A 20201-nucleotide genomic window follows, 5' to 3' on the forward strand; every position below is an offset into this window, starting at 1 on the left:
TTTGTCTGTCATCTCCGATGCATCCTTCATAATTTGCTTATCATTTGTTTCATGATACCTTGTAGGCTTGTACAACTATCACAGTTTATATTTATTACATCATCATTGCATCCCTATCTGGCCCTAAAGATATATGAATAGTTATTTCATCTTGTGAAGATACTGTGCATGCTCTTCTATACATGCAGTAAGAGCAGTTTAATATAGATTTTGTTAAGGAGAAAGTACTGTTGGAAATATATATACCTTACACGTGAGCTGTGCTCAACACAGCAAATTTATGCTGTGTAAACGCGATCAGTGTGATCCGCGAGCCGTGTCGAATACGGCTTTTTGATCCGCCAAAATTGTAGGTTTCAACCCGCAAGCCGAGTCAGACCCCCATTTTCCTTGTGAAACAGAAATCCATGTCGAACCCGCATGACATAGGTCAAACACGGCATATCCATATACATCTATTTTACTTCCGTTCGTGATCCCCGGGCTGTGTCGAACTCACCCTGTTTTGTTCAGTATAAATGTGATCACTGCCCATTTCGAAGCGTTCAACTCTGCTTGAGGATTCAACACTCGAGCCGAGTCGTGTGTAAACACAGTATAAGAAATATTCTTTAAAATTATATATAATTACATATTAGAGTTACCTATAGGCATGGACCTATAGGTCCATGCCTATAGGGATCATGGTAGTGTGAGGCTAGCATGAATTTATCTATCTTTTTAATCGCTGGAACTCCATGAGATTCACAGTCTCTGTCTCCTTTATGATTTTTTAAGGGCAGAGTTATACAAATTTTCTTAAATGAATTGTAGTGAACATCATAGTGGCACAGCCTCTGGAGGTGAAGCACACAATCCCTGTACAATTTGTTTGGAATATGTTGCTCTAACTGCAGAAATCCAAATGACCCCCCCCCATCCATTTTTGTACATTTTGTACAACTTCTTTATGGCTTTCTATATGACACCCCATACATGAAATTAAATGACGAGGATCATCCCACAATGCCCAGTCCTGTCTCCTTTTATGATTTTCTTCTCTCATCCTTTTGATTATTTCTTGTTATGGCTCTGCAAAGAGCAGTTCATTCTTCAGGATTTTTTTTCAGGATTCAATTTAAGAAACAGACAACAAGGCCTTATTTACATCACATTCCTCAATCCCTGTCAGCAAATACAAATCAACTTGAATGAGAGTGTTCTCACCGTCCAGAGAACATCATTCCCTGTACCGCGCATGGTTGCGAGTGCCATCATTGTGGTGCGCAACCCCTTTTTACATACATTATCCTATTGCCGGTAGCAGCAGCTCACACCTTGGATGTCATGTACTTTGTCTTGAGGTGAGAGAGAAGATGTGAAGGATGCCTTCCTCAATAGGTAGCTAATATTTGCAGAGCTCATCTCTTCTTTTCCCATCCTCTTACCATCTCACTGACTCACCTAGCTGCAAACCCTTCCTGCATATCCGCCAGTCTCCTCTGTATTTGCGCCTTTGGTTTGTTCCATTATCTTCTTGGTGTCTTTGTAATTGAAGAGCAAATATTCATTTCTCTTTCTTTTCCACTCACAGCCCCTGTAAGATTTCAATAACTTCTTGTGTTTGTCCGATTGGGATGTCGGATAGGATCAATCTGAAGAAAAGCAGGTTCCTTGATTTTATAGCCTGAGCGTGCTGTCGTTGATGAGTCGGTTCATCCATGCTTCAGATCCTCTGCTTTAATATAAGAATATTATAATTGGTGAGGAGACAGACTCGTTCTAGACCATATAGCGCAAAGCAAGAGTTACTTTATACTTTAAACTCTTAGACATTGAACCTTGAAGAAACCAACATAGATAGAGCATCCATGTATTAATATCCGTTTGAGAATTGAAGACATGGCTGGAATGGCTGGTCTCCTGAAACCTAAAGGTCACTTCCGCATCCGTGTACCAACTTAAGAGATCGCTATGAATTGATGGTATTTGGGAAGATGAATACATTGAACATACATGTACACCAAAACAATGTACTCTATAAAATTGTACTATGTGTAGGCAAGGAGCTGAGGGAATGGTTTGTGTTGTCGGCTAACTATGTGCAAAGTGTTATGGAAAATTGCAATGTGAAATGATTGATCAGATGTAGTTGGTGTATTATTGCAATCTATAGGATATCATAAATCTTTTACTATAATCTCATATAGACAGAGATCCTTCCATTCATGCCATTTTAGATTCTGAAAGGATGCTGTTACTAAGGGGGAAACATAATGTATATTTTACATATCAAGGGGAAAACAAATTCATTAGTAACACGTAAGATCCATTTCCTATAGGCACTTAAAAAATCATACATAATACTGTATATGGATATCAAGTGTTAATAATTTACATGCAATAGTGGTCCTTCACTGCAAGACAAAAAAAATGTATAGATTGGCTTCCTTGATCAGCCAGGAATAACAAAAATCTGGAAATCGACTACCTGCATTTTTTAACAAGCAATATACATGTATATAGGCCTACATCTAAATTATACAGGAAATTATAAATTGCATTTGCGCTGCTTTGTGAATTATCAATATGTAGTGTTACATGTATGAAATAAAAGCCAATTTGATTTGAAGTATTGCAATATTACTCTGCAATTTTATTTACTTTTCTTGTTTATTTTTTATTGATAATGAAACAAAAGTGTTTTGTTTCATTATGATGAATTCCTCTTTTTATACACCATCTTGTCTCCAACAATATATAATATATAAATATGACTTATTTGCAAATGCTTTTTTGAACACCTGTCTGAATGCACAATTTGATCATTGATTTATCTCTTTTTTAATCATTTTATATATTATTCACTCATCTTTTCATTCATTTGTTCACTCCTCAGTGAATTTTTTTTATCTATTTAACGAGTTATTGATATTATTCATTCATCCATTCATGAATTTATGAGTTATTGATATTCATTCACTCATCCATTCATGAATTTATTGAGTTATTGATATTTATTCATTCATCCATTTATCAATTTATTGAGTCATTGATATTTATTCATCCATTCCTCTATTTACTGAATTATTGATATATTTATTTATTCATCCATTCATGTATCCACTTCTTGTGCACTTAGAAATTTTCATGCCACGTTTCACACATTTCTGTGACAGGTGTCAGGTTCATTGCAGTGAAGTGTAAACCATTAAAAGTTCCCAGACATAATCAATGTCATCCAAACAAGACTACACTGTAAAAACTGCAGTGTTAAAACTGACACCAATCGGTGTTAATAGAGGACCACACCCTGAGGTGTTAAAATTACACCCTAGAGATTAAACATAACAACAAAGAGTGTAAATGTAACAACAAAGGTGTTGTAATAACACCTATAGGTGTAAAACTAACACCACCAATTTAACACCGGTGTAAAATAACTGGTGTGGTCCTCTATGTACACCGGTTAACACCACAGTTTTTGCTGTGTAATGGTAGTGCAATTTGCCATTGTACCACATCACATTTTGGTCATTTGATAACGCATACAAACAGTTAATGTATATGATAATTAGTCAAGATACTCCCAACTTCATGGAAAGACCATTTACACCTGCACAAATCAAGATTTCATACTTGGGATTTGGCCAGTGTGAAAGTGTAAAATCAATTTATTCCCAAAGGAAAATGCCCACAACTTAGTAAGTAGTTTTCCTATTACCAGAGCTTTCAAAGTGATCCTTCTAATGTCACATGGCTGTAATTAAAGCAAAATGTGATTATGAAAGAACCCCATGCGGGAGGTTGGGCAAGAAGGATGATTTTTCTTTAAAAAAATATTATCATCATGTTGCACGCTCATAAACCACAAGAACATTGCCAGGGATATCTGGTTTAGGTTGATGTATAATTTGCAGGCATTTTTAGGTCTGAACAAGTCTATGTAATTTACAAATTTTATTTTTGATCGGGCTGGTGTGAAAACACCTGTTAGAAAATCGGCAGCACACATGTAGGAATAAACAAAACAGAAATATATTATTTACATGCAGCAGATAGTATCAATGTTCTTGTCTGTATAATATGCGAATATGGATGTAGCTGTATTCTCATTAAATGTTTCCTGCGTATCTGGGGGATTAAGGGGGAATAAAAGAAAAACATGATACACTATCTAGGAAGTCTGGTATCAACAGAGACATGATAGGGATCTTGTTATAGTTATACATCAGAGGTCTGTTGCAGACACAGCTGAAATCAATCAAAACTCTAAAAAAATCGTACACAACTTGATTTTCAATCAATCAAAAGCCCGCATTTGGGATTTGCGTTTGATATTTGACTTGCGTTTAAACGCAACTTTTTCTGCAACGGGCCCCAGATTAAACCTTTTCTCACTTGACATTTAGTTTGCATGTAAGCACTGATTCGTCAAGCTCTTCTTATACCAGTAAGAAAAAGTCATCCTAGGTTCATTCAGCTTGTTAGAAATGTTGACACACTACGTGTATTTTGTTTTTAAATATATGTGTGCATATGACAAGTAATTAGCTGTATTCTGTGATGAAATTTTCCATAGTTGGGCATTGTGTTTGAAAGAACATATTCTATCAGGGGGATGGAGTGTTTGACCAAGGAGATATCACCTCTCTCCTTGGTTTGACAAAGATTTAATTGTGACTTTGAGTCACACTTATACCCTTTTTACACAGGCTAAAATTTCCTTAACCCCGTACTATAATTTAGCCCCAACTATAGTATGGGGTTAAGCTTAGCCCACTTTCTTTTTACACAGCATTTTTGCAAAGTGGGCTAACCCCACCTTTAGTACGGGATTATTTGGCCCTGCAAAAAAGCAGGGTTATCCCAGCAATTGCGGTGCTAAGAGCGATAGTACAGGGTTAAGATCGCTAGTGTAAAACGAAAGTGGGCTAAGCTTAACCCCGTACTATAGGTGGGGCTAAATAGCAATTTAGCCCCACCTATAGTACGGGGTTAAGGAAATTTTAGCGTGTGTAAAAAAGGGTACGAGTGAAGTACTTGTACTACGAATGATCGACAAAAACCACTAGTCCGGGGTTAGCGAGTTTCGTGTGTAAAAAGCAAGCATTCCTTATCCGGGGTTAGCAATAACAATTTGGCATGTGTGAAAAGGAAAAAACATAGTACAGGGTTAAGGATAGTACGGGGTTAGCGATAGTCCGGGGCTAAGAAAATCCTGTGTAAAAAGGGTATTAAAGGCCTGGTCACACTGCCCGAGCGTTGCTGGATCATCACCACTCGCTACCGATAACCATTTTCGATTTCGATTGTTTATTTTGTTTTCTATTTTTTTCCCCCGATTTTGTGAGTGAAATTCGACCCTCTCTCCCTACCGCTCCAAGACCGCTCCAACAACGTTCGGGCTGTGTGACCAGGCCTTTTATTTCAAGTTGCTTGCGGGACTGCATTTGTCAAATCATGCTATTAAAGAGAATGCACATTACTGTGTATCAATAAGATTATGCGTTTATACATATCGTGTGCACATCTGCATTTGAGAGTGAATCTGAGTCACACTAAACTCCTAGTAAAACAGCTAGATCATATGATGAACATCAAATAAAAATCGTAACTATGGATGTTGCTTATGACAGAGCATAATGCAGTTTGCACTAATGAATGGCAACGTATTTGAATTATTTCACAAACAATGCCGTGGCCTTTTTTGCTTATAACATTCTTTGAATTTTAAGTCTCCATGAGTCAATGGTTCAATCATATATTTCGATGAGAATTTTTCTACAAATTTCCTCTCGTGTGAACAGTCTAATTGCTTGCGCTGGTGGGCTAATGAATTTTCAGATTATTTTATCTAACAATCGGTTCATATTACAGCTTCCCAAGCGATTGTCATTTTCATTATCAGGATGGAATGCAAACTCTTTTAATTAATATTTTCTTTGTTCCCCTTAGCTTTCCATAATGAATTCATGAATGTGGAGGTGGATGAGAGAAGCTCTGGGCCCCATCTTACAAAGAGATACAATTGATCCGATCATCCTAAACTATATGGAAATCCAACAAAGTCATATTTTTTTTTCTCCACAAAATTTACCCAATGTCCTTTGTAAGCAAAGAAAAGCACATTGACTTTTCAAGAAAATAATGTATGTGACTTCACATCATATCTAGGAAATATTTTGAACAAATATGCATTTTAGATGTTGACGTTGCTGGCTTTCCATAGTTGTAGTTTATCGAATCAATCATGACCTTTTGTAAGACGGCCCTGTTTTTACTGTACAGTTAAAAAACATCCTATTTATAATGTTTGTTTGAGGCAAGTGATTCATGAACAGTTAACTTTACTTTGCAAAGTGAAACCTGAAGTTAACACATGAGTGGTCAGAGGGCTATTAAACATAATGGCATGAATAAAACATCTAAACCAGACAGCAATCAATTTTGATAACTACCCTGTGAAAACAATTATCAATCAGCAACATGTTCAAAAGCAATATGACATGAACATGGTTGATAGCTGTATGGTTTATAATTTGTTTTCAGACTTCATTTGTTTTGACTCTAATGTCCACCTTCACAGGTTTTGGCATTAACTTCTCTTCGGGGAGGGGGGGAGGAGGTAACCCCACTCAGTATCCATTTTCTTCCAGTTTTCCATAGATATAAATGGACAATAACAATAGAGGATCAACTGGGGATTGCACTTTCGTAAACATGCTTAAGTAACATGCATATTGAGATTTTTGAAATTTTTTAAGAGAAATTTTATTAGATTCAATAAATTTTGTGTACCTCCTTTGTTTTGGCGACATACTTGTCTCAGATTACCTTTGACATTTTGCTGTGGCTATTTGATCTGATTAATCATGTCCAGTGCTCATCAATATTTGAAAGAAAGGATATTTAATTTTAATACCATGTCGTACATTATGAAAGGGCCTTGTGGGGACAATATCTACTATCATCCATCAATTTTCAGAAAACATTGCAAAACGCTTCTTTGTCCGGTATTCTATTTTATTCATACTGTCTGATAACCGACTACATTACTGTACCCATACCTTCATACATGTAGTAAATATCAACAGTAAAACAACAAGAATAAAAGAAGGATAAGAGAAACAAAGAAAAGAAGAAGAAAAGATGGAAGAGGAGAAGAAGGAGGAGGAGAACTCCGGGAGGAGAAGGACTCGGAGAAATAAGGAGATGCAAAAAAAAAAAACGTGGAGAAAGAGGCCGAAAGAAGATATTGTAGGTATTAAGATATATGTAGGAATGTGTTGGAGTGAAGGAATAATCTGCAGTTTTGCTGGAATTTGTACAAGAAACCATGGAGAAATGACTAAAATCCTGCTTGATCATAATCTATCTTATCAAATAAACCATGATAGCTTTAAGAAATATAAGACCATTTTGCTTTTGCTTGAAGTCTTTGCTCCAGGGTATATGGTATTGGATCCACCTAGCATTAGGGCCTCACTTGGCAGATGCGCCAAAGGGTCATACCTCTTTCGCTAAGGAACCATAATCGGTAGAGCAGCAATTATATGATGACTAAATGACAATGTCTCTACACTCAGCTTCTTGTAATACGGGTGCGTTCTGACGATGATCTCATCGTCTTGTCACTCGGGTGCATTCTTACATTCATCACATGGACTGGTTCATCTCTGGGGTTGTATGCCATGCATAAAGTTTGGGGGGTTTGGTTTTTTTTTTGCAATATTGAGAATATAGGCCCATATTCTGAACTCTGGTTTAAATTAAATCCTGGTTTAAAGTTGTGGTTTAACTATGGAGAGCCAATTGGGGCACAAAGCCCTAACTATACACATCCAATTTATTTACTCATGTGACACTCAATTGTACATAATTGTCTGGGAATGATTACTGAAATATTTTGTAGTACTAACTAGTATTTTAAGTATTTTTTTACTTGTGAAGAAAGCAAAAGGAACCAAAATATAAACATGAGAAATATGCAATATAAACATAACTTTTCAAATTTTTGTCTCCCCATAATTTTAGCACAGAGTTAGACCGTGGTGTAAGTTAAAGCTGACTTCAGAATACGAGCCAATATGTTTATAACCAGGTATATATTTAATGTATGGGTTCATAACCCCTTTCATGATTGTGTGGATATGAAATGGGTTCAGACTTTATTCTATTCACAAAAAATAGAGGACCAGAATAGTCTGGACTGTTCTATTGTTGCTTCTGTGATCATTTAATATCAATCCAAAACAAAGTTAAGCATGTAGAAAGATATATACAACTTGTATGACATTATAATAACTATACAGTACATCCTTTTGATGATTGATTTGTGGATTTTGAGTTGTAAGAATTAAAGAAGATAATAAACTGAACAAAGCACCAAGAAAGGCAAGAAACCAGTATCTTGGCTCAGTTGGTAGAGCGTCAAACCCCGGCCGTGTCAGACCAAAAGACTTTAAAAGATGGGAGTTGCTGCTACCCTGTTTGGCGTTCAACAATCAAAGGGATAGAGCCTCGTCGATCTGGCGCTGCACAGCGGCTGCCGGGCCCACGATCAGTTGGGCAAAGCAAATTTTCGGAGTATTCATTTCATGTCTATTTCGAACAATAAATTATGGATTTATCATTTTATTCATCATGTATTAAAATGGGAAGAAAGCTACATAAATGTATATAGTAAAACATCCATTACAGATGATATTAACATTGATTGGATGATTGTATTGAATAAAGAATAGATGATTGTGTGTTCACACTCTAATGTAATTTTACGAACAGGGTTGTATCGAACAAGAACGTGGAGGATGATAATGTTATTACAAATCTAAATGCATCTGACCAAGAGTGGGCGGGGCATAGCCAGCCAAGAGTAAGGCGGGTGCTTCATTAGTCTCAATTTCAGATAATGGCAAAAACAGCTTGTGTTTGGGTTCTTACAATACAAGGATGACTGTTTGGGTCATGTTGTTCATTATAATCCAGTCACACCAGTGAAACCGACTCCAAGCTGACCCATGGTATGTCATTGGAAACAGTGCAGTAGGTTTCGTCGGTCTGGGGCTGGGTTTCACAAGTGTGACGGTTGCATTTTACTGCAGTTAAAGCAATATGTATTAATGAATCTACTCATTTGTACTGGTTCTACAAAACTCATTGTATTGCTAGCATAGACTCCGAGTGTTGAGTGCAGTAGTACAAGCAGAAAAATGTTGCATGTTTGGTATATGTACGCTAGAATGATTGTAATGCCTTTGCATCCAAATCAGATGCATTTACAATAGATTTTTTGTTCAAGGAAGCAGAACTTGCATAAAAGATATAGTATTGTGGCATATATATTGCATAAATACCAAGATTCTATCATGCCAACTTGTTAGGTATTACAATTAACAAATAGTAAAGATGCATTGAATTTTTAAGAAAATAAGAATAAGTTCCATCATGTTTCAATGTAACAAAGGATTTTACAGTGTGTATAACACTGAATTGCAAATAATGTAGCCTACAGTGATGCTTACTTGAATAATATCACCTTTTTAAAAATGTTTTTGTTAGGAAATTTTTTTTTTTCTAGAATAAAAATTAATTACTGATAAATAATTATCCAATGATTATTCATAGAATGTGTAAAAATTTCCTTTCTGCCAACTTGTTTTACGAAGGAGAAATTTTTATATGCATGTTAAGAAAATTGGTATTTTCTTTCATTTTCATGATTTTACGATGATATCACCGACTTGCTCCTTGAGAGCATGGTGGTTAGAAAAAAAATATTGTAAATTTCAAATGCTGCGACACTTTCACTTTTTATCAGACATTGGCGATCTTTTTTATTGATTCCCTTTTTAATTCATTGGATTCAACTCGCTTCTTGTGGTAGAGTTGGCCTTTTATACTCAGAGTACTTCATGTATAAAGATCATCCTTATAGTTCACTACTATTCTGCAATAACAACATTGGGAAACCATAAGGCTTTCATCATTCATAGTTCGTATGCGCTGTTTTGGTATACCTCTGAATGTGAGCAATACTTCATACATTATTAAATGATGTCACGTTTTAGCAGTAAATATGAGAAAATAATAGAGATGTAAAATTCTTGATAAAAGAAGAGGCATGTTTTATGTCAACAATTTTACAATGCATCAACTATTGAAGCCCGTAATATTGACTACTTGCACTTACTTCAGAAGTTCAGATCTGACTTTTGCATTTTGCAACAACAATACTTCTCTTTATAATAAATATTGATAGATGAAAAAAAAAAGTTATTTTTAAAGGAATATGATAGATGGCCATCAAAGAAGCCATATACTCGATTCTTGGCGACAGCTCACAGACAAACATGATTATAAATGCACTTCCCTTGTGACGTATCTCCATCAAGTCAGTGAAACAAGGCTCGTCCTCAAAGTGTGAATGATTTATTTAGCTAAAGAGACCATACTTTACTTTCACCGTTTCATTAAAATTTGATTCAAGTCATTGGCGAATGACAATTTGATCTCTTGACTGTAATTTATTGGTAGGGTAATTGGTATCCAGAGAATGTTTTATTGTGGAGCTCTTCCCCCTGGGGTGGGGGGGGGGGGAGATTTTAGCAAGATATTATGGATGCGGGCCATCGTGCCCCTAAATTTATGAAATAACCCTTGTGATATGTTTGAATATATACGGTACAGCAAGAATTAGTGAAGCTATATACAGCTAGCTCCTTAAAGTAGAAATCCTCTAATTCTCTATGATTTAAAGCCATCTCGTGACATATTAACAAGAATGAAGTAATTTGATTTGAATTAAATGTTGATTGAACAATCCTCCCTTTATATGCAATCATTCAGTCTTGTGATACAGTGGAACAATTCTTTAATTACAATCGCAATTGTGCATTGCTACTTGGTTGATTGATCTATGAAAATTGCACTATAATCATGGGGGTAAATTCATTGTTACCTTCTTCTCAATATTGTAATCAAGAGATTTCTTTTTTTTTAATGTTATATTCGTCATTTGAATCGTTGCTACTTGGAAATAAAAGGCATGTGATATTTCTTCACCGATAAATATAATACGATGATACACAGATCCATTAAAGAAGTTCAAACATACATGCGCATATATGCTTTGAGCACAGAAATCATGCTTATTATTATTAATTTGATGTTCCAAATTCATATGGTTCAATGCACTTTGATTTCGCTCATTTCCTGAAAATTGGTGAAAAAAGTATTAAAGCGACATCATGGAGTGAAGGAATCCCTGTCAGAGTTTATAATTCATTGAACCTTTCCTTTTTGGCATCTTCTTATTCTTTTCATTTTTTCAATAACCATTTTACAAATTATATATTGTGGTTCTGAATAATATTTATTTTTATATACATGTATTGTCTGGGAATAGAATATACTGTTTTCATTGGCGCCTTAATGCATAACTACTGAGCCAAGTTCTCCCAACGACTGAATATATCTTTTTCTTTTCATTGTTCTATCAGTGGTTTAGCAGGTAATTGATGCTGTCGTAAAAAGATGCTCAAGTAGCTTTAAACACCATTTGAACTCCAGATGGTGATGAATCGTATTCTATTCCAGAATTTATGGATAACTCAATTCTTCATCACAAGTGTTTTATAGATTACAGAAAACTTCTTTCCTCTTGTATTTAAAATTTCATTATTATTGGATTCTGATAGATGTAACGTAAACAAAAGGCAGAGTATTTCTGATTCTATACATGAAGCCTACTTCATAAATACTTTAAAATCACTCCTTTGTGATGTAGCATTCACAGTGGAATCATTAAAAGATAAGTTGTCAGGGAGTGGTGAGTCTTTCAAAGATTGAACAATGTCTATGACGTTTGATAAAAAAAAATTGACATGAATGAAAATTTAAGATGATTCAGGAAAGAAAGTTATAAATTGAATATCCCTCATTTCCAATTATATCGTATATCATATATATATATATGAATATATAATTATATTTACATTTTTCATATTATAATTAAAATTGGATACATTCTCTTGAGTATACATGTAGTTTACTCTGGTCCATTTCAAAGTGAATTTTGTTGGGAAACAGTGAATAAAGTGATGAAAAGCAGATGTATTTGGTCTACCCGATTTATAAAAAAATCAATGATTTATATGTCAATTCATTATATTGACTTGAAAAACTTTGATAGACAATGAAGATTTGACCTTTGTGGTTGATCTCGCCACCTGGTAATCCTATCTTATCGTTGATAAGGTCGAGGTTAAACAGTATAAAACCAGAAACAAAGTTCAAGAGATACATGAAAAATATAGATTTAAACGTAACTGATTTTGTTTATCCGTGCCTGTTGACTTTTTACCTGTGTAGTTGTGGTTATCCTATCTTTTCATTAATAAGGTCAAGGTTATCCGTGTCTAACCAGAACCAATGTTTACGAGATATATGAAAACTATATAGATCTAAACTTTTCACTGATTTTGTTTAACTGTGCTTGTTGAAGTTTGTAACAACCACATCTACTTCGTTTCTACCTCTTAAGGAAACATGAGAATTAATTATATTCTTTTGAATAATAATACATTCCATGGCATACCAAAGTCAGACACATTCCTACCAGTCTTATGAGAGAGAGAGTAGGATAAGTAGTATCCTCATAATATAAAGATATATTGGGCTCATGGTAATATTTTTTCTGCCCAGAAGTGGAAGGCTACCATATAGACTACACCTTCTTTCAGCAATGAAAACAAGACAGGTGCCAAAAGCTTACCTTGGTGTATACCAATGATCATGATGTATCTTTAATAGCACAATCAGTTGCAATAAAAACAGGCATTATTCTTGATCTTGAGATTCATACATTCTAATGTGTCTGACAAGGTTTTTTCAATAGAACATACAGTTTGTAGTATATTCATTCTTAACATCTCCATCCATTTTAACAGAGCTGCCAAGTAGTACTGATTTTCAGTATTTAGTACCGAAAAGTGAGAAGAATACTGTTAGTTTCTTGTAAAATACTGATTTCTAAAGTTTCAGCTGTATGTGTGGTCCTATGGTATTTCTTTTAAAATACTGATTTCTTCACTGAAATACTGATTTTCAGCTTTGAAAATACTGAAATGTTCTTTTTCTGGATGGCGGCTCTGTATTTATGTCTTTCAAATGTGGATGAAGATTCAGACATTTACGAGTGCAAAGTTGTCAAAAAAATTGACAAGCTATAGGTCTTCGCCCATTTTACAGGGTGCGCAATGAAGATGTTCTACCTGGTGTATCACTTCATTTCAAATTTCATGGGGTGCACCCGCACCTACAGCCGCCTCCTAGATCCTCAGCTGCCTTTCTTGATTTGATTCAGAGGATTATGCTTGCAATGAAAATGGGGTTTTAGCGTATAACCGGCTCTTTTATGATAATTTTCCACATTCTTCTTTGTGTTTGATAAAGAAACACATCTCAAAGTATTAAACATCTTCATCTGAGTGTGCCTTCCTCGTGAGTATTGTATCTGACAAAAAGTGCATGAACCATACTGCCATGAATATTTTACCCTTTGTGGATTACTGAAACACCATGAATAGGCTGATTGGCTTGTGTGGCAAACAATAGCGGTAGCCAGAGGAGTCCAATTAAAGATTTGATGTGATCGTCTTTTCTACCAAAGATGGTTCGTCATCGTATCATCCATTGTGAATCGATGGTGATATAGAGGAGGAGGAGGAGGGGATGATAATGGGGTGGGCATACAGTCAGCTTTCATCTGAGTTGATGAGCAGTGGTAATATTGGTCTATTAGCAGAAGGATACTAATATAATCTGAGGAGGTTTATCTGCCAGGAGTCTGGACGGTGTTATTGGCTGGGGCACGATGGGTTGACGGAGAGAGAAGATTGGAGATGATGATATTATTTGATGATATCAACAAAAATCACAGGGTACGGTCTTGGTGGTGTGATGTGTTTGGTGTGGGAAGATTGTTAATTAAAGTTGACAGTGGGATCAGAGATTTGGTATGCTAGAGTTGTATTCATGGAAAGATTGAAGAGAGGACAAATTATGCTAAGAAAATTGGAGATCATTCCAGATGATGACAGAAAGCGAGAGGAGAAGTGATGAAGATGGTGCTGGGGATGTTAGTTGTGGGAATGACTATGGTGATGGGAGTGAAAAGAATGCAGAGGAAGAAGAAAGATGATGATCAGATGAGAGAGATGAGAGATGATCAAATAAGAAGAAAGATGAGGTATGTGATGAAAAGGCGAAGAGTGATCAAATTTTCCAAAAGATTATATTTATGTAAAAAGGATAAGTTCTGGTGATATAATGAAGTGAAACATGGGAGATGATGGTAGAATAGATTATTGGATTAGATTATTAAGTGATGGTTTGATTGTGAGAGAGGTGAGAGATATAGCGTGATAGAGATATAACAAGAGAATTATGAAGAGACAGATGATAGTCTGTTTGGAAAGAAGTATGACAAGGTAGTTATTAGTATTTTGAAACAAAGGTTGTTTGAATGTGGTACATTTTAGCATGTGAAGATTGTACTGCAAATTACAGGCTGTGATGAGACACAAAGGACTATTACTGGGTGTGGAGAAATAGTGTAAGAGGTTTCTAAAAGTTGATACACAACAGACTATCACAAGGTGTTGAATGGATGTGGCAGTACTTTATAAGTTGATACACATGGGACTATTATAGGGTGCGGAGAGGCTGAAGTAGTCATTCACTTCATGGTGTTGATGTTATAAGAGGAGTCTTCATACCTGTCAGATAGCGAGAAGACCTGCAAATTAAACGAACCTGAATAAGTTTTATCATGTCCTAAAATAGCAGGTAATATCTTGTTGTTCACACACCAAGAAAATTTCTCAATAGGCCTAGATGAGTTGGCAACAGGACTCTATGAATACAAAGAATTCTTTTTGCCTCTTATCTGCAGACCTTGTCATTTACTTTTCTGCATTGTAAATCCTGCTTTAGTTGAGAAATTCCTGTGAAAGTGCTAGTAATTTTATAAAGTACCTACCTGTTGATATTTGAGGAGGGGGGGACCTTTCAACCCATCGATCACAGCAATATACCTGGGATTTTTTTTTTACTCTTCTCGCCTATTTAGCAAAAATAATTGTTATTTCTGATCTGGGTAGAATTCCTGATAAGAAAATACCAGATATTTTCTGTGATGGATATGGTATGAAAGCACTGGTAGAGAATCACTTGCAAAGGGACAGGTGACTTTACTTTGGAGGGAGGAAATTACATTGTGCATATCCCTCACAATAGGGAGAAGGAGATGACTGAAAACCCAGGCGCATCATTCTCAATCCAGACGTGTTCCTCAATTGGATTGTCAATAATTGAAGATGTGGAATCAGGTCTCTCAACGTCAGTTTATGATGTATGGAGATATTACTCCATCTAATTATAGCAGGCTATTTATCAAACTTATTGTTTTGTGCTTCTCAGTCTAATTGCATCGCTATTGATTGCTGAGATCGAGAAAGTCTACATTCCCTATTTAAGATGATAGATATTGCATTACCAAGTATATACAGTATGTATGTCGTATTACAATTAGGGAAAGATTGTGGATTAACATTTTATCTAGATAAAAGGAAATTGTCTTTTTTGAGCAAATGATTCTCACTCATCCTCATTTTTAAATGATTTAAAAGAGAATAATTAATAGATACCCAGGATCATATTTGAAGATTCAAGCTGCAAAAGGAAACATAAAGTGTTTTTATTTTTGTCATTTTGATTACAAGAATATGTTGATTTTATTTATTTTGTTTCTTCTTTATGCTGTCAATCCCCTTTCTGCCAATTTACAAGCAATCAATTGTTCAATTTTCATTTCAATGTAATGAACAAATCAGCCAATGAAACAAATCAGTCAACCAGCACATCTGAATAGTTCTGTGATTAAGGGATGGATCATGAATTTTTTTTTCTAATCTTTTCTGTCTCTCTCTTCCTCTCCTTTCTATGACCTTGATTTTCTAGGCAATGGAGAATCATCAAATGAAGCAAAAATCTGGAGGTGGTCTTACATACTTTGGAGACATCCGTGCCAGCCGAGTCGACAAGAAGATGGATCATCTATCATGCTTCTCTGGTGGAATGTTTGCTCTGGGTAGCAAGTTCAGTGAGAGCAAGAGGGACCACTATCTGGAGATGGGAAAAGAGATTACCAAGACCTGCCACAAATCATATGATAATACAGGTAAGATATATTTGTGTGTGCTCTGGGTGGGTAAGTTCAGCTATAGCTGCAAGAAGGACTACCTAGAGATGGGCAAAGAGATCACCAAGACCCACTACAGATCATATGATAATACAGATCGGAATCTGTATGTGTGCTCTTGGTACCCGTTTCAGCCATAGCTGCAAGAACGACCACTATCTAGATATGGGAAACAAGATCACCAAGACCTGCCACAGTTCATATGATAATACAGGTAAGATATTTCTGTGTGGGCTCTGGGTGGGTAAGTTCAGCGATAGCTGCAAGAAGGACCACTATCTAGAGATTGGTGAAGAGATCACCAAGACCTGCCACAGATAATATGGGTAAGATATCTCCTGACCGATAGAAGTGTGCGATGGGTAGTAAGTTGAGCCGTCATATAATCCAGGTAAAATGTCTTTGTGTGTCCTCTTGTTAGTAAGTTCAGCGATAGCAAGAGGAAGAAGGACAAGTACTAGATTTTCTTTAAATCTTGCGAGAACAGAAGTAAGATTTCTCTTGGAGACGGATACTCTGGGAAGTATATTAAGATATATCAGCAAGAAGGATAAGTGCTCAGAGATCAATATAACTTGCTTCAGCTTATCTTTTTTGAAGTGTTAAGTGATACCAAGAAGGATCAACCACCTAGAAGTGGCTGAAGCCTGCCACCATTCATTTTGTAAGATTTCCAGAATGATTTGGGATACTACCTACAGCTCACCAACACCATTGTGTGATTTAGATTACAGTTTTTGTATGTTCACGGTTACTACCTAGAGATGAAGAGGATGGTAAGATTGCGCCAATGACGGTGTCATGAATCCTAATTTTTCCATATCATTTGTGTCTATCATACATTGGTGTTCCTATCAGTTCGGTTGTTTTATTTCCAGATTTGCTTTTCTCATAAACATAAATATTTTGATGAAAAATGAATTGATAATAATTCCTTGGTTTTTTCCCTGCAACCAAGCTGGAACCTGCAACATGTAGATTTTCTGTTTCAGTTTTTCTTGTAGAAGTACAAATATTGATGAAAGTTGACTCATATTTTGAATTCCTTTGTCTCTCCCCAGCGACCAAGCTCGGACCGGAAGCCTTTAGATTTGAAGGGAGGGCGGAGGCGGTTGCCATGAGACAGAATGAGAAGTACTACATTCTTCGTCCAGAAACTATAGAGTCTTACTTCGTACTCTTCAGACTCACCAAAGATCCCCTCTATAGGCAGTGGGGATGGGAAGCTGCACAGGTAACAATCATTTCTCGTTATTTTATTCCGTATCCCGAAGCAGACTATTTCTATTTTAACAATAATAATAGTTCTGTATTACACAAAGCATCACATAATGATCAGTGCAATCAGTCTCTAAATTCATCCCTATAATCAATCACTTAGCTTTTGTGTAACAGGGATTTAAAAATCAAGCTAATATCTTGGCATGTAGATGTTATACACTTGGGGTTTTTTTAATCCACAAGCTGTTTATGTGCAAATTTTGATTATTTTAGACCAGCAAATTGAAAGGTCAAGTTACTTTTTCCTGTTCATTCATATAAATTTTCTGTTGGGGTGGACTTGGCCGAAAACTTAGTGATGAAATTTCATATTATACATTAGTCAGTGGCTCCGGATATACACACAAAATAGATGGTGAAGTGTGTTCTTTTACAGGCAGTTGTAGCAGAGAGAGGCATAAATTGCACCCCCTGTTTTTTCCATGCAAAATAAAAGCTTAAGCCTACATTATCATTTTTATTTTCCTTCTCTTTGTTGTTCTTTTTCGTCCAGGCCTTAGAAGCACACTGTAGAGTGGGAGACGGGTATTCAGGCATCAAGGATGTCTACGCTACCAACGTGGCCCACGATGATGTCCAACAGAGCTTCTTCCTGGCAGAGACTCTCAAATACCTCTACCTTTTATTCTCAGATGATGAGTTTATGTCATTAAACGATTGGGTTTTAAATACGGAAGCACATCCTTTACCTGTGGCTAAGTCATAGTACACACAGGGACAAACACTTCTCACCTCGAGAACAAATAGAAACTCTAAAACGGGGATCTGATGGCATTGTAGCAGACATCCATCAGGAGGGTGTCACATTGACGTTGGCCGTCCAGCAAGTTGTCAGATCTAACAACTTTTTCTTGGTTTTATTTGGCTGAGAAAGACAATTCTCTGATTGTTACTATGGTAACCGTTGGATAATGACAACTTTCAAGAGACAGCCCCCAGCATAAGGACGCACTTCTAGCGTTGGACGACATCATCGGAAACATCATGAAGTGTGTTCTTGCATCACATGGAAGGAGGCGATCCTTTCATACACAGTCGATGTGGAAGACAGAAGACCCAGTTCACATCCAAAGATTAATCCATGACTTTGTCATCACAGAGATGGATACTTTTTGTGTTTGTGCTGAGTATATTGAAGTGACTGCCATAACATTGGACCAGGTGGATCTTCAATCCCATTCCCATTCAAAGAATACTTGCCGAATGTGAATCTTCTGTTATGTCATAAGAATTTAACTTCCTTTTTCCTACTTCGGATATCATTGAAATATAGGTTAAGTCTAGTAAAAGATTCTTGTATTAGCTAGAAAATAGCAAACAGAGACGAAACCAAGGTTCAGGGAAGTTTGTTGCTCATCTAGATGAATGATGAAAAAAAATTGACTCCATGTTAAACTATATCTTGATCATTAAAATCCTGGTTGTATACAAGCACATGTGAAATCAATTAGAGTCACTTTTGCCTGCAGAGATTATGAGATGCTCAAAGGTGTCACCCTGAATGGTTGGTGTCCAACTGCCCTGACATAGGTGACATCGACCGTCAGCAAAATTGACCATCATGGTCTATACATAGCACACATAAAAAATGCACCAAAATTTGCAGGAAATCATAAGTGAAATGTTACATGATGATCTTCCCTTTCCTTATATTATTTTTTCTAACATTTGTTGAAATTCCAAGTCTTTTTTGATTTCCATTTTCAGTAGTTGTTATTTTTAACTCACATCATTGAAATTGTTCTGTAAATGTTATGACAACCATACTAATAACATACAATACACCATGAATAAATTAAATAGAAAGAGGAGTATGATAAACCATTTAAATCATATATAACAATGCAATGATACACAGCAGCACTAGGGTATATTGATAGGGAGCAAAACCACTTAGAAGGTGAAGTCATTTTTATTCTCGGGAAGAAGAGGGGTAATATAGAGTTACACAACTCAATTTTTTATATATTTCTTCCTCTTCTCTTCCTTTTTCTATCTTTTGTTTCTATTTTTTCTTCTTGAAAAAATCCGCCCCTATGTTGTTACAACTGTTATAATATCAATGAAGCAAGCAATGACTCAAATTATTTTCAAAACAAAAGTTCATGTAGAAAGCAAGTATAGTCATTCTATTTTTGTATCTTCTAGTAGTCTTGGGAAATTATGGGTCAACTATAAACAAAGTGAATCCGTTTTAGATTGTATGAAACGGGTAAAGAAGGAGGTATTAGAACAGAAATAAAAATTGGAGAAAAAAAAATTGTAATGATAATATAATGTGGGTTGAGATGGTAATATGATGGGGTTATGGAGATACTGAAAAAAAATAATAAAGAGAGAAATCTGTGAGAAGTGGGTGCATCTGTGTGAGGAAAAATAGGAAGGGCAAATGTTGGTAGTAATAGAATGATAATGAGCTGTTCATTATGCCTGATCTTGCTTCTGGACATAGCTGATCTATTCAAACAGGGGGATGTTTCACAAAGATTTAAGTATCACTTAAGTCACACTTAAATGCTGACGTGTACTTGATATGGAAGGCGAGATCTTATTGATAGATACGCGGTAGTGTTCGTCCTCATGACATGATCTGACCAGTGCGGTCAAGCCTATCATACCGTAAGCAACTCAGTATTGAAGTGCGACTCTAAGTCATATTTAAATCTTTGTGAAA

General features: G+C 35.9%; 1 protein-coding gene across 1 annotated transcript in view; it reads left to right on the top strand.

Annotated features, from left to right (window-relative positions):
* LOC121413448 (mannosyl-oligosaccharide 1,2-alpha-mannosidase IA-like) overlaps positions 1-19103 on the top strand; it is a 70103-nt gene extending 51000 nt beyond the window's left edge. Inside the window, exons 8-10 of the mRNA XM_041606269.1 lie at positions 16006-16225; positions 17308-17480; positions 18021-19103. Of these exons, the coding sequence (XP_041462203.1) occupies positions 16006-16225; positions 17308-17480; positions 18021-18233 (606 nt within the window). The 3' untranslated portion in view covers positions 18234-19103. The remainder of the gene's footprint in view (positions 1-16005; positions 16226-17307; positions 17481-18020) is intronic.
* Positions 19104-20201: the final 1098 nt, after the last annotated feature.

This window comes from Lytechinus variegatus, chromosome 4 (assembly GCF_018143015.1).
Source record: "Lytechinus variegatus isolate NC3 chromosome 4, Lvar_3.0, whole genome shotgun sequence".
NCBI classification, from domain to species: Eukaryota; Metazoa; Echinodermata; class Echinoidea; order Temnopleuroida; family Toxopneustidae; genus Lytechinus; species Lytechinus variegatus.